The 14041-nt window shown below is 44.8% G+C and overlaps 1 protein-coding gene across 1 annotated transcript in view; it reads right to left on the reverse strand.

Moving 5' to 3' along the window:
• Nucleotides 1-3546: 3546 nt before the first annotated feature.
• Nucleotides 3547-14041, reverse strand: part of NCBP1 (nuclear cap binding protein subunit 1) — a 29341-nt gene continuing 18846 nt past the window's right edge. Inside the window, exons 19-23 of the mRNA XM_084225046.1 lie at nucleotides 13463-13566; nucleotides 12636-12750; nucleotides 7375-7518; nucleotides 6845-6958; nucleotides 3547-6006 (exon numbers count right to left, since the gene is read on the reverse strand). Of these exons, the coding sequence (XP_084081172.1) occupies nucleotides 5893-6006; nucleotides 6845-6958; nucleotides 7375-7518; nucleotides 12636-12750; nucleotides 13463-13566 (591 nt within the window). The 3' untranslated portion in view covers nucleotides 3547-5892. The remainder of the gene's footprint in view (nucleotides 6007-6844; nucleotides 6959-7374; nucleotides 7519-12635; nucleotides 12751-13462; nucleotides 13567-14041) is intronic.

Consider the following 14041-nt stretch of genomic DNA (forward strand, 5'->3'; position numbering starts at 1 on the left):
GGCAAGCAGGGCTGGGGGGGTGGATCTGTCGGAGAGGGTTTTGACTGTACAGAGCCCAGGGGCAGTGATGGTTGGGTGCCTGGGGGTAAGGGTCAGGGAAAGGCCAACAAAGCAGACATCCCAGGGGGAGTCTGTTACAGACCACCCAGACAGGATAAAGGGGCAAATGAAATGTTCTATAAGAAGCTGGCTGGTGTTTCACAATCACTAGTCCTTGTTCTTGTGGGAGACTTTAATTTGTGGGATGTCTGCTGAAAACATCAGCAGGGGAGAAGCAACAGTCTGGGAGGTTCCTGGAGTGTGTGGAAGACAAAGGACAGCTGGCAAGTGAACTGTCCTGGCTCTGGGCAGCACAGTTATTTTTTGCCGTAGCCAGGAGGGGCGTAAGCCAGGCCACCTCACACCATCCACAGGGGTGGGTGGGCAGAAGGGGGTCCTTTCCAGCCAGGGTAGCGTCGGGTTTCATGGGGTGGGCATTTGCATGTGAATTGATCGTCTCTCCTGCACACAATATTAATATCAATATTGGTACTGTTTGTTTCTTACCTCATTGCTGTTTCCAGTAAATTGTTCTTATCTCAATCCTTGATCTTTACCTTTTGTGCCTCTAATTCTCATCTGCTTCTGCTGGGAGGAGTTGAGCAAGCTATGCATGGTTTGGACTGTTTAAGTAGAAATGCTAAATTGGGGAACACCATTCCTAAACTACAACATGAGCATATCAGGGGCAGTGGCCTCGTAGATCTGCTGTTTATGAACAGAGAAGGGCTGGTGGGAGCGGTGGTTGGAGGCTGTCTTGAGCACAGTGAAATGAAAGTTTTCAACCGTTGGTAAGTAAGGAACAAGGTCAACAAAACCTCTACCTTGAGTTTCTGGAGGGTGGGCCTTGGCATATTCAGAACACTGGTTCACAGAATCCCTTGGGATACAGTCCTTAATAACAAAGGAGTCCCATGAAGACTGGCCATGCTTTAAAGAGGAAATCTTGAAAGTGGAGGAGCAGACTTTCCCTCTGTGCCAGAGGAAGACCAGCCTCGTCTTCCTTCCTGTTCCTCCTAGCTGAACAGGATGCTTCTGCTGTAACTCAGGGAAAAGAGGTTATGAACCTTGAAAGAAGGGGCAGACAACTCAAGAAGAGTACAAGGATGATGGTAGGTCATGTAGAGAGAAAATGAGAAAGATAAAAGCTCAGCTGGAACTCAATCTGGCCACCACTGTGAAATATAAAGTGTTTTTATAAATAACATCAAAAGGAGGGTCTAGGAGAATCTTCATTAGTTATTGGATGCATGGGGGGACATTGTCATTAAGGGCAAGGAAAAGGTTGAGGTACTTTGGTCCTTTGCCTCAGAGTTCAGCAGAAAGACCAGTTATCCTTAGAGCAACCTGACCCTGAGCAGGTACACAAGGACAGGGAGCAGCACTGACCTCCTGTAGTCCAGGAGGCAGTAGTTAGTGACCTGTTAGTGAGCCATTAGACCCAAGTCCACGGGACAGATGGGATTCACCCAAGGACACTGAGGGAGCTGGAAGGAGAGCTCACTAAGCTGCTCTGCTTAGTTATTTGTCATCAGTCCTGGATAACCAGGGAAGTCTAGGTTGACTGGGTTCGCCAGTGTGATGCCCACCTACAAGAAGGGATGGAAGGAGGATTCAGGGAACTATAGGCCTGTCAGCCACTGGGGTGGAATGGGATGGAATAGATCATCAGTGTGATCACACAGCACCAGGGGACTGGACCCAGCCAACACAGTTTTGGGAAAGGTAGGTCCTGCCTAACCAACCTGATTTCCTTTTATGACCAGGTGACCTGCCTAGAGGATGAGGGGAAGGCTGTGGATGTTGTCCACCTGACCTTCAGCAATGCTTTTGACACCATCTCCCCCAGCATTTTCCTGGAAAAGCTGGCAGCCCATGGCTTGGACAGGAGCACTCTTTGCTGGGTTAGAAACAGGCTGCACAGCCAAGCCCAGAGAGTGGAGGTGAATGGTGTCACATCCAGCTGGGGGCTGCTCACCAGCAGTGTTCCTCAAGAATTAGTATTTGGCCCAATCTTTTAAAATCTTTACTGATGATCAACTGTACTCTCAGCAGAATTCACTGATGACAGCAAACTGTGTGGGAGTGTTGATCTGCTGGAGGGCAGGAAGGCTCTGCAGAGGGATCTGGCCAGGCTGGATAAATGGGCCAAGGGCAAAGGTGTGGGGTTCAATAAGGCCAAGTGTCAGGTCCTGCCCTTGGGTCACAACAACCCTGGGCAGGCTGGGGCAGGGTGGTCAGAAAGAGGCCCAGAGAAAAGAGCCTATAGGTGCTGGTAGCACCTGCCTGGGAGCGTGCCCAGGTGTCCAAGAAGGCCAATGGCATCCTGGCATGTGTCAACAATAGCGTGACCAGCCTGGCACTGGTGATTTCACACCTTGAGATTTGTATCCTGTTCGGGGTCCCAATTCAGGAAGAACACTGAGGTGCTGGAGTGTGCCCGGAGATGATTGATGGAGCTGGTGAAGAGCCCAGGAGCAGCTGAGGGAATAGAGCTAGCTCAGCCTGGAGAAAAGGAGGCTCAGAGGGGACTTTACCCTCTCCGCAACTCTCTGAAAGGGGGCTGTATCCAGGTAGAGGTCAGTCTCTTCTTCCAGGCAGCCAGTGACAGGACAAGAGGATATGTGGCCTCAAGCTGCACCAGGGGAGGTCTAGGTCAGACATCTGGAAGATTTCTTTACAGAAGGGGTGACTGGACATTGGAATGGGCTTCCCAAGGAGGTGGTGGGGTCACCATACCTGGAGGTGTTCAAGGAAAGACTGGACATGGCTGTAGTCTAGTTGACATGGTGATGTTCAGTCATAGGTTGGATTTGATGACCTCTGAGGTCTTCTAATTTGGTTTTGTTAGAGGAGACAAGATGGCTGGGAAAGGCACATGATGCTTCCAGTAATAGGTCTTCAGTTTTTCAATGTTCTCCTCTGCAGCTACACAGTAACCTGCCTGCCCACCAAGCAGAGAAGGACTGAAGGCCTTGCAAACCCTAAGAAAGTGGCACGGGGACTTGGCAAGAGGAGGGAGGCAGGTCCCAGCAGGGCTTTTGGAGATAGTCCTTGTCACAGTTTCACAATCCAGGGTTGTCTTGGGCTCTTAAATGCCTCTCTGGAGCAGATGAGGGTGGTCACTGACTACTGCAGCATCTGCCCCAGCCCACAGCAAGCACCATCAGCCCCTACCCTCCTGACCTCCTGAAGCAGCACCTCCCCTTTCCAGTGGACAAGACGTGGCAAGGGAGTAGTAGGAGCATTTCTACATCAGCACCTCCATGCAGCTAGCGGCCCATATGCTTGCCTCACATGGCTGCAGGAGGGGGAGGGAGCATGTTCAACCAGCTGTAGGGCAAGGAGGGGAAGGCTTGTGTGTTAAGTCAGGGTACCAGCACTGGGGAACAAAACTGCTTCACACCCCTCTGCATTTAACAGCAGCATAACCCAGCACGATTACTTTGCTTCTCAGTGTTTCCGAAAGAGATTGGACAAACACTCTCAGCAGCATCCTGCTTCACCTTCATTTATTTTTGTCTTTATGTGTGCATTTATTTCCAACCACACCACATTTCTACAGCATCTTTACACTATCCACCACTTCATATTTCAGCAGTTCCAAGTTTCTCCAGTTAGCTTCTGATATCGCTACATAAGCACTTCACTCCTTCCTATAGATCCAGCCAATTTCCTAGTCAAGTCAGGTGTACACCATTACACCCCAAAAGAAGGTGAAGGTGTCCAACAGACTCAAGAAATGCAATCAAAGCCCATGCTCAAAGCTTGGCATGATTGGAAGTTAAATCAATTTTGAAAGACATTGCTATTTGGTTTTAAAACACAGGATTACACTCAAGCATTTGCAACTGTATCCCCAGCATCAGTATTTGTCAAGGCTCAAAGAAAGTTACAGGTTTGCAAGTTCTAACTGCATTACCAGTTTTACAGAAGTCACATTTATAGTCAGAACCCTCACCGTTAGTTAATATCAGAACTGATACTGACCCAAGCCAGTGAAAAAACTATTAAACTCCATTTTAAACCTTTAAAGTATTAAATGCTTCCTAAAAACAAAACAAAACAAAAAAAACCCAACAAGAAACCCTATTTGATTACTCAAGAACATTAACAGAGAAGGATCTGAAGCATAGGTCCGTGCATGACTGACAAAATCCTTGCATAAAGCAAATTTACAACAAATAACAATACACCCTGAAAGAATGGCAGGGAGGGGAGGGGGAAATCAGTCAAGTCAGAAAGGGCAAGCAGAAAAAGTAGAAGTAACAGATCTAAGCCTATGAGGATATATAGGGTTGCTACAGGCCACACACAAAAATCAGATGAACAGTGAAAGCAAAATGTTCAATTTTTTTACCCTCCTGGCTTATTCAGGAGGTCATTTCATTCAGATGAAATTAATTTCTAGGTACAATACCTAAAAAAATAATTTGTACAGGAACAAAATTACTCAAAGCACGTAATTTCCTAAGCTAAAACTAAACAGCACTGGGTAAGAAACTCTTTAAAACATTCACCTGCAAAATGAAGAGACCATAAACAGCTTGGAAGCCCCTTGCATGCTGATGGACCTGGGCACCTAAGGCAGTGTCCCTGCTGTTCACCGCTGCGCACTGTGGTACAGAACACTCTGGTTTGGCTCTTATGTACCTCACGTTACTGGCCTAACTCAAAACTAAGCCTGCTCTATTTTCAGTTGTGTTCTCAGTCTGAGCCTCCTGTAATGCATCACTTAATTCAGCATTAAAACACTTCTAAAGACATGGGAGCAACGTGCTGCTGTCACGTTTTAAAGCGAGGGAAGCCTAGCAGATGCAACAGTTGTTGCCAAGCCAGATGAGGTGAGAGCACTTGGTTCATCACTGTCACTAAGAGAAAGACTTCTGACATCCTGCAGGCCTGCAGGTCCAGCCCAGTGCAAATGTGACAGTCCAATGAGTTACAGGCTGAAAGAAAAAAATAAGCTCTGCACTGTCTGGGGCATCTGGGGCTGGAGCTCCCAACAACCCAGGTAAGGCTTGCAGCATGGAAGTCAGAAGTTTGTTCCACACCAACTCTTGTTTACTGTCTCTATTTATCAGTGAAGACTGCCCCCCAAGAGCAGTTCATGATTTCTTGACCACAATGCAAAAAGAATTGCATTATTCAGAAGTGGTCCATGAAGTTTCTCTACTGACTGTTTATAGATACTGTAATAAGACACTAGACAAATACAATTATAAAACATATTTCAATTGTACTATATGTTCTTCTAAACTGTGAAAATCTACCTGGCATGGTAATAAAACAAATTTGTATGCTCTATGCCACTTTTAAAATGTGTTTCACATGCCCAAATTAAGACAGTTTTCCTATGTTGTATACTAGAGAACTTATCCCACTGCTCACTGAGAAGGTGCATCCCCTTTCATACTCACAATACCCTACGAATTGTTCCTCATTTCTTCAATTAATTTGATTTAAGGGACAAGTAGAGGTAACAAATTCAATTGCTTGGGGTTGGCTTTTTTGTTGTGAGGTTAAAAATATTTTTGGGGGGAGGAGTGTGCCTGATTTTTATTTTTATATAGGCAAGAGGGGAGAAATAAAATTACCATCATGAAGAGAAAACTCAAACTAAATTAAAAGACAACAAAATACTTCACAAATATCCCCTATTAGTCATAACTTTTAAGGCTTACAATGCTTACACAGTTTGGTTTTTTTAGAACACTTTTGTTTTATATAGGAGCACATGAAAGCCAGTTTTAGTTAAAAAAATTCTTCCATCCCCATGTTAAGTTTTGCCATTAAAAAAAAATTAAATTTCACTAAAGTCCTGCAGACAAGACTCTGTCCACGGATGATCCCTCAGGCCTGCAGAGCACAGAACTGCTGAAACACAGCCAGAATGTGGTGGTCCAGTTCAGCTGTAAACAGGAGGTTCTCTAGCGTCACCATGTACTGCTGGATTATCTGGTGGTGCTGGTAGATAAAAAAACAAAAACAAACCACATATGTTTTACTGTTTTTACATTTATATCGAAATAGGGAGAGAAGTCAAGATATGTAAGAACCACAAATGTTTTTATCTGAATTGTTTAGCACATCTAATTTCTAAAACATAGCAGCCACGGATAAGAAAAGCATGATGTAGAGGCACTGAAATCCTGCCTTGTGCTCCCTGTAACTCCTCACTCACAGATCCTGAGCTGTGCACAGGATCCAATGCCACTGCAGGTATCTTGGAAGAATCATGGTATTTCCTTTCCTCTAAAGACACATCTACTACCGGGGAGGATTCATCCCATGTGAGAATTACACCACTGCTTCCATTCTTCAACACATCTTGTGCTCACACAGGTATAACCTCCTTTAACTAATCACTTTCAGCCAGCCACCTGTGCTTATCAACTGATTTAATACAGAGCCAAATATTCAAAAATCATCTTTCATAGATATTTATGCACCTCACTAAAAGGAATCCTGCAATATTTTAATCCACTTATTTAAAACATGTCTATTTTAGCATTCTTTGCCCTTACTAAAAACACAGTTAAGTGGAAGTTGGTGAAATTCATAATCACACCTTGAAATATTTTTGCAGTACGCTTACAGTGAGGAAATTCTCCACTCAGGATCAGTCACTCTACCAGACTGCAGCAGATCCAGAGCTGTGACCTGGCCCCACACCAGCTTCTGGGAAAAATGTGCTGCTGCCACCTACTGCTACTCTAGGGGAGCCTCAGCCCTCCATCAACCGAGCTTTCCCAATGAAGCATGGCCCCGCCAACACCCTTCCAAACTGAGAAATAAAACTTACCTGCAGGAAGATCTGCTGCAACCTCTCTATACAGCTCTTGTACCAAGGTGTAAAGACATCAATGCCACCAGTCTCGCAGCGCACTAAGTGCTCCGTTAACAACATAATGAAACGCTGCAGTAGAGGAGAAAAAAATCCAAATTTACTCAGTCTCATCAAACTAAAGAAGAATCCTAACCTAAGGTAAGAGGATCTGGGTGTCAGAAGCTTTGAATAGCACTGTGAGAATAATTACTTTGCTTGGCAAATACTGAATTTAGTATGCAAATAAACCAGTTACTTTCTGGTTGTTCAGGAAATTGTGTGCTAGCAGAACTCCTTTCTTCCCAAGCACTTGCAACTCATCAGATCCTGCTCCAAACCAGTCTTCGCAAAGGGATGATCTGGATTGACTCTAACCCATGATAAAGTCATCAACCCCTTCCCATATTCTTATTCCAAGAAAACGCTTAAGATAGTAGTGATGCTGAAAGCTTAAAAATCAAGTAAATTTGAAGTCTAAACTTAGAAGAGACTTTGACCATCATTACCTGGAATATAACAAGAAAGAGATTCTTCTGCTCACTCTGGGCTGACTCTACTTTTTCCTGCAAGCGCTCTATCTGCTCTTCCAGTGGTCCATCTTCCCGATCAGTGCTTCGGTCATCATCATCATCGTCATCATCACTGTCTCGCTGTAAATGACAACAACACAGGACTTAACCAGTAATTTGGCAGGTGTGGATACCATTAATGCCCTCCAGTTTCACATGTGAAAACGTCTGCAGAACAACTGAAGAGCAGCACACAATACTGGAAAAAAATTTGTAAGCAAAAATGCTAGTATGGGAAAGCCCTGAAGAAAAATTACCAAGATTTCAGAGAAACTAGAGCAAGCATAGAGACTAATATAGAATTAAGGAATCTTCTTCTAGGAAGGTGCTGTGGCTGACAGCCCAGCTGAGGTGCCCTTACACCAGGGCATGCAGCATGGGCAGCAAAGAGGAGTTGGAAGCCACTGTGCTGCTGGACAGCTCTGACCTTGCTGTCACTCCTGAAACTCGGTGGGATGGATCCCATGACTGGAGCGCGACTAACAATGGCCACAGGCTGTTCAGAAGGGACACAGGAAGGAAGAGACACAGAGGGATTCCCCATTGAGAGTTGGACTGAGTGTGAAGAGTCTCTGAAGAGCAGCCATGAGCAAGTGTGAAGCTGGTGGGCAAGGATCCCAGCCCAGGCAGCCCAGGGAGCCTTTGGTTGGCGTCTGTGACCGGCTCCTAGCCGGGCAGAGACCGCGGACGGAGCCTTCCTGCTCCAGCTCCTGGAGCCACCACACTCACGGGCTCTGGTGCTGCTGGGGGACTTCAGCCACCCCTGCACAGGCTGGAAAAGGAGCTGTAGGCAATCCTGGAGATTCCTGAAAGGCACGGTGGATAAATTCCTGTCTCAGGGAGTAGGGAGCCCTACAACAGGGGAAGTGTCACCTGGATCTGTTGGTCACCAGCACATGGGGGCTAATGGGGAATGTCAACCTAGGAGGCAGTGATCATGCCTTGGTGGAATTCACAGTCCTGAGGGATATGGGTCAGGAAAGGAGTCAAGAGAGGCCCCTCAATTTCAGGAAAGCAGACTTTAAGCTTTTCAGGGACACAGTCAATGAGATTGCCTGGGAGACTGCCCTCAGGTACAAAAGAGAGGAACAGAGCGAGCAAATCTCCACAAGAGAGCAAGAGCTTGCAATTCCCAGGAGCAAGGAATCAGACAAAGAAGGCAGGAGATTGACATGGCTCAAAAGGGCACTGCTGGACAAACTAAAAGGAAATAAGCAAATGGAGAAGCAGTGGCAACAAGGACAGGTAACCTGGGAAGAGCATAGTCAGGGTGGGGAAGGCCAAGGCAAAGCTGGAACTGAACCTGGCAAAGGGACACAAGGAATAACAGGAAGGTATGCCAGCCAGAAAAGGGAAGTCAAAGAAGGTGTGTCCCCTGACAGACAATGCTGGTATGCTGGTAACAACAAATGAGGAGAAGGCTGAGGAACTCAAGCTTCTTCAAAAGAACTTCTTTTCATGCCATCTTCAATGGTAACCCCTCTTCTCACATCTCTTGAATGGACAAACAGCAGGATGGGGACTGTGGGAGCAAAGTCTCTCCCACTCTAAGTAAAAATCAGGTTCATGGCCACCTGAAGAACCTAAAAGTCTATGGGAGCCAAGAAGATGCAACCTAGAGTCCTGAGGCAACCAGCTGATGTAGTTGCCAAACCACTCTTCATGACATTTCAAAAGCTGTGGCTGTCATGTGAAGAGCCAGGTGACTAGAAAAGGGAAAACATTGTACTCATCTTTAAAAAGGGTAGAAAGGAGGACCCCTGGAACAACTGACCTGTGAGCGTCACCTCCGTGCCTGGGAAGATCATGGAACAGATCCTGCTGGAAGCTGTGCTAAGGCACATGGAGGTCCGGGAGGTGATTTGGGACAGCCAGCACGGGCAAGTCCTGCCTGACCAACCTGCAGAACTTCTGTGATGGAGTGACTCCACTTGTGGACAAGGGAAGGGCAGCAGATGTAATTTATCAGAAAGGACTTTGAGATGGTTCCCCACAACATCCTTCCCTCTAAAATGGAGAGAGATGGATTTGATGGGTGAACTGTTACATGGATAAGAAATCGGTGGCATCCAGAGAGTAGGGGTCAACAAATCTGAGTTCCAACGGACATCAGTGACCAGTGGTATTGCCCAGAGGTTTGAACTGGGACCAGTGTTATCTTGATTAATGACACAGACAAAGGGGTCGAGTGCACCCTCATCAAGTTTGCAAATAACACCAAGCTGTGTGGTGCTGCTGATATTTGTAAAGGACAGGATGCCACCCAGAGGGACCTGCACAAGCTCAAGAAGGAGCCCACAGGAATCCCATGAGGTTTAGCAAGATCAAGTTCAAGGTGCTGCACCTGGGTCAGGACAGTCCCCAGTATCAGGGGACACGCTGGGGATGAGCAGGTGGAGAGCAGCCCTGTGAGAAGGACTTGGGGCTGCTGGGTGAGAGGCTGGACATGACCCAGCCATGGGCACTGCCAGCCCAGAGAGCCAAACGTGTCCTGGGCTGCATCCAAAGCAGCGTGGGCAGCAGGGCAGGGAGGGGATTCTGCCCCTCTGCTCTGCTGAGAGCCCACCTGGAACCTTGCATCCAGCTCTGGGGTCCCAGCACAGGGAGGACATGGAACTGCTGGAGTGAGTCCAGAGGAGGGATACCAAGATGATTAGAGGGAGGGAGCATCTCTTACAATGAAAAGCGCCAAGAGAATTGGGATTGTCCAGCCAGGAGCAGAGCAGGCTCTGAGGTGACCTAATTGCAGCCTTCCAGTATCTGAAGGGAGCCTCCAAGAAAGAGGGACTAATTACAAGAGCATGCAGTGGTAGAACAAGGATGTATGACCTTAAAAAGAAAGTATGTTTAGATAAGAAATAGGGAGGAAATTCTTTACTCTGAGTGGTGAGGCACTGGAACAGGTTGCCCAGAGAAGCTGAGGATGCCCCATCCCTGAAACTGTTTAAAGCCAGACTGGATGGAACTCTGAGCAAGTTGGTCTAGTGGAAGGTGTCCCTGCTCATGGCAAGGGCTTAAAACTAGGTGATCTTTGAGGTCCCTTCCAACCCAGGCCATTCTATGATTTCACAGTTTATTAAGGGAAACACAGTGAAAGGTTATATGCCTGCTAACTTTATCATTACATGGTAACAAACAACTTTGTTTTTAAAAACAATCTGGCATAGATTTTTTCAAATTGTATCTACAGCAGGAAAGGCAATTAATTAAATAAAGAATTCTGAAATCTCAGGGCTTTAAAAAATAATGCACCTGGTGCAAATTCTTTCTTGCACTTGGTACAAGAACTCAAATCCAACTAGTTAGCACAACAGGAAGGCTGAAGACTGGAGCCAGTGTTTTGAAGTGGGTACTCCCTACATTCATGACCAAAAGGGCTACTCTCAAGACTAGAAAAGGTCAGCAAAGAAACTGATCTACTAACTAGGAACATGGCATGCTTCACTCCATCAAAAATAACACAACACCACCACCACCCACAAAATACACCTAAGAATCAGCTCAGGTGTCTAAGTCTTAAACAAGACTACAAGGCGTAGAGGAGGAAAGACAGGATCTGATGGATTATGGTAAATTCAAACACAAGACACTGCTTCAGTATCATATAGTTGTTTCTGTTTAACAACATCCATAAATTACCAGCCCAAATCTTTAAATATCTGTAAAAGAAGCATGTAACTTGGGATAAATGTGTTAACTCACCTAGGAAATAAAGTTCACAACCGCAAGGCAGGTATAGCTCTGAGTCGGCATAAAAAATGAAAACTTACCAGAACATATGAGAATTTAATTTTACTCTCTCTATATAGGAACTTGCCTTTTTCCCATCTACAGAGGTTTTCTGAACTCAAAACACTGAAGGACCAAGATAAAGCATGCAAGCATTGGACTCATTCCATGGTAAGAGAACACCACTCATGCTGGGGAAATCAAAACTTGATGGCATACTTCCTCTAAAAGGAATGGCCATGCAGCAGAGCAACAGCCTGCAGAACTACTCACTGTTGCATACAAATGTTTCTTCCTGGCACAATACTCATTTAAAGTACCAAGTAATAAAGAGCTGCAGCAAGAGACAAGGACAGAAATTAAAATACTGGTATATTTAGAGGTGCCAGAGAAGCTCTTTGCCTCACAGTAAGATCAATGACTGCACCTCAGTCTTCCATAATCACAGGCATTTATTAACTGCTCATCAATGTAGACTGAGGAGGCAACCAGGATGCCTGTTGCTGTGAGTGAAGGAAACAAGATAAAGGCACTGGGATGAACCAACACTGGCAAGCTGAGAGTTATTAGTGATCTCTCAACAGAAGCTTCTGGACAAATGACTGACTTGAGGAGCTTTCTTCAAAAAAGATCAGCAAGCTCTGTGTCACATTTTGACACTAACCTCATTCAAAATTTTGGAGCTAGCTAAGGGTTTTATGCAGGTAAACACACAGACCTCAAAGAAACACAGAAACTCTCTCTTGCTTTCTGCAATTCAGCATATTTATAAACTGACTTAATTCTGTCATAACTAAGTACTGCATTCAGCCAAGCTTCCTTGGGCCCTATCTTTTCCAGCTGCCACAGATGAAGACACTCACTCCATTTTACTGGCCCACTTGAGACAACAGAACACAACAGCAGCTGCTTCCTCATCAGTTTGCTGTATTAAATAATGCAAGATCATGCAACCGTATTCAGGAAAATAAGCTGGAAGAAGGAAGTGCTATACCAGTGTCAGAATCCAGCAGCATCCATCAGAAGAACAGTAACAGCCAACTTCTCAATTGCAAATAGCTGTTTCTGTGCACTTCTGCATGGAAGCCACAAGAGCACTCTTTAACAGAACTTACTATGAATAATTTGTAACTGTTCTTACTGTTCTCTAATAATGTAATTGGAATCCAGATTAGAAGGCAAGTGGAAGACATGTTCATATTGGAAGAGAAACTTGTGAAAGAGAACTTAAAACAGACCAAATACGTATGCACTCCTTTAAAAGATTTTACTAAATTTTTAAATTACAGCTAGGACCAAGAACATGGATCTGATTTTTGATGTCTCAGTGCTACAGCTGACCACATGTCTGCAGACATGCCTCCTGAATAATCATACTTATTCAGTCCTTCCCAAAACCAACTGTGTGTCTGTACATCAGCATGCAGGCTTATATGACTTGGTTTAAAATTTACAAACAAGTTACTTACTCTTTTGTGCTGCCTGGCCAATCTTGCTTTGGTCTCCTCCAGTTCTTTGTGAATCTTCAGGACATGCTTATTCATCTTACGAATTGTGGAATGTAAGATCTCCCAGATATAAAACCTAGGAAAGACACACAGCTCAAAACACTGCATGACACACTACTTGAAAATAGGAAACTAAATGTCATTTCTTAACAGAAAAATATAAGTGGGAGAATTAAAAAATCTACATAGGACTTAAGGAGACATCTACCAAGGCGAATGAACATCCAGCATACAGGAAAGCATACTTGTAGCGTAAGAAATCTTAACAGCCAGTTCTTGCCTACTTGCAGTAGTTAGTGCCTATATGTTGCAGTACACTTCAGAGTCAGATTTTTGTTTCATGTACACACTGCAAGTATGTATTAACACACTCTTGTGTGTATTAACAAGTTTGGCATATTAACACCAAACTTGACTCCTCAGATCGAACAGTTCTTCTGATCTCAGTATGCAGTGCACCAGTGGTGGTACAAGTTACATACCACCCCCAAGGGCCAGGACCATGCCCAGCCAGCAGCAGTACAACACACAGCAACAGACTCTGTCTAGGAACAGCTCCACTTCAGCAGACTTAGACACTCCTAGCAAAATGACAGCCTAGCAGCACTGTCACGCCAATATTCATATCCCAATTCAGAAAAAAAAGTGTTTAAGTATGTGTTTTGTAGAAAGGGCAAAAGCCAATTGTACCTTATTCCACTACTGAGTTTTCAAAGATTGAACTATGTACTGGCAAGTTAAAATAGCAAATTGAATACAAATAACAACCTAAACCAAGTTCTTGTTACCTGGTAAAATCATGTGCCAGCTCTGAAGAAAAGATCCAGTTTGCTACTGCAGCACAGTCAACAATTTGCGTCCGAATCATCTTGTCCACGAGCACAGCAATCATCTGTATTTTGTGAAAGACAATACACACAAAATCTGTGTAAAATATTCCATCCTCAGATAAAACCAGAGACAATTCAAAGCAACTCTACATCAGTGGTATTACTGACTAGTTTCAAATACTTTAACAAACTGCGTAGTCTAGCTTAAAACATTTCAAATGTGGGGATCTGTATCAATTACATAAAGCATCCTAACTTTGTTAACAACCATATCTACTTGTGAAAGTACTCCTCCTTGTTAGCATACTCCCATGCAAAAGCAAAAAAACCTCCGAAAATCAGACTTGGTACTGAGGCCTTGAGAGACACGAGCTAGTATTTGACATCAAAGTACTCCAACCAGAGCACATATACCTGTCAGATCACCATAATGAAGGAGCTGCTGTTAGCCTACTCTCCCTGAACTACAACAACCCTCAAACATGACAGTAAGCTTTTCTCTACAGGGCCCATTAACTTGAGGACAGAACGAATGAG

This window comes from Fringilla coelebs (assembly GCF_963513975.1).
Source record: "Fringilla coelebs genome assembly, chromosome: Z".
NCBI classification, from domain to species: Eukaryota; Metazoa; Chordata; class Aves; order Passeriformes; family Fringillidae; genus Fringilla; species Fringilla coelebs.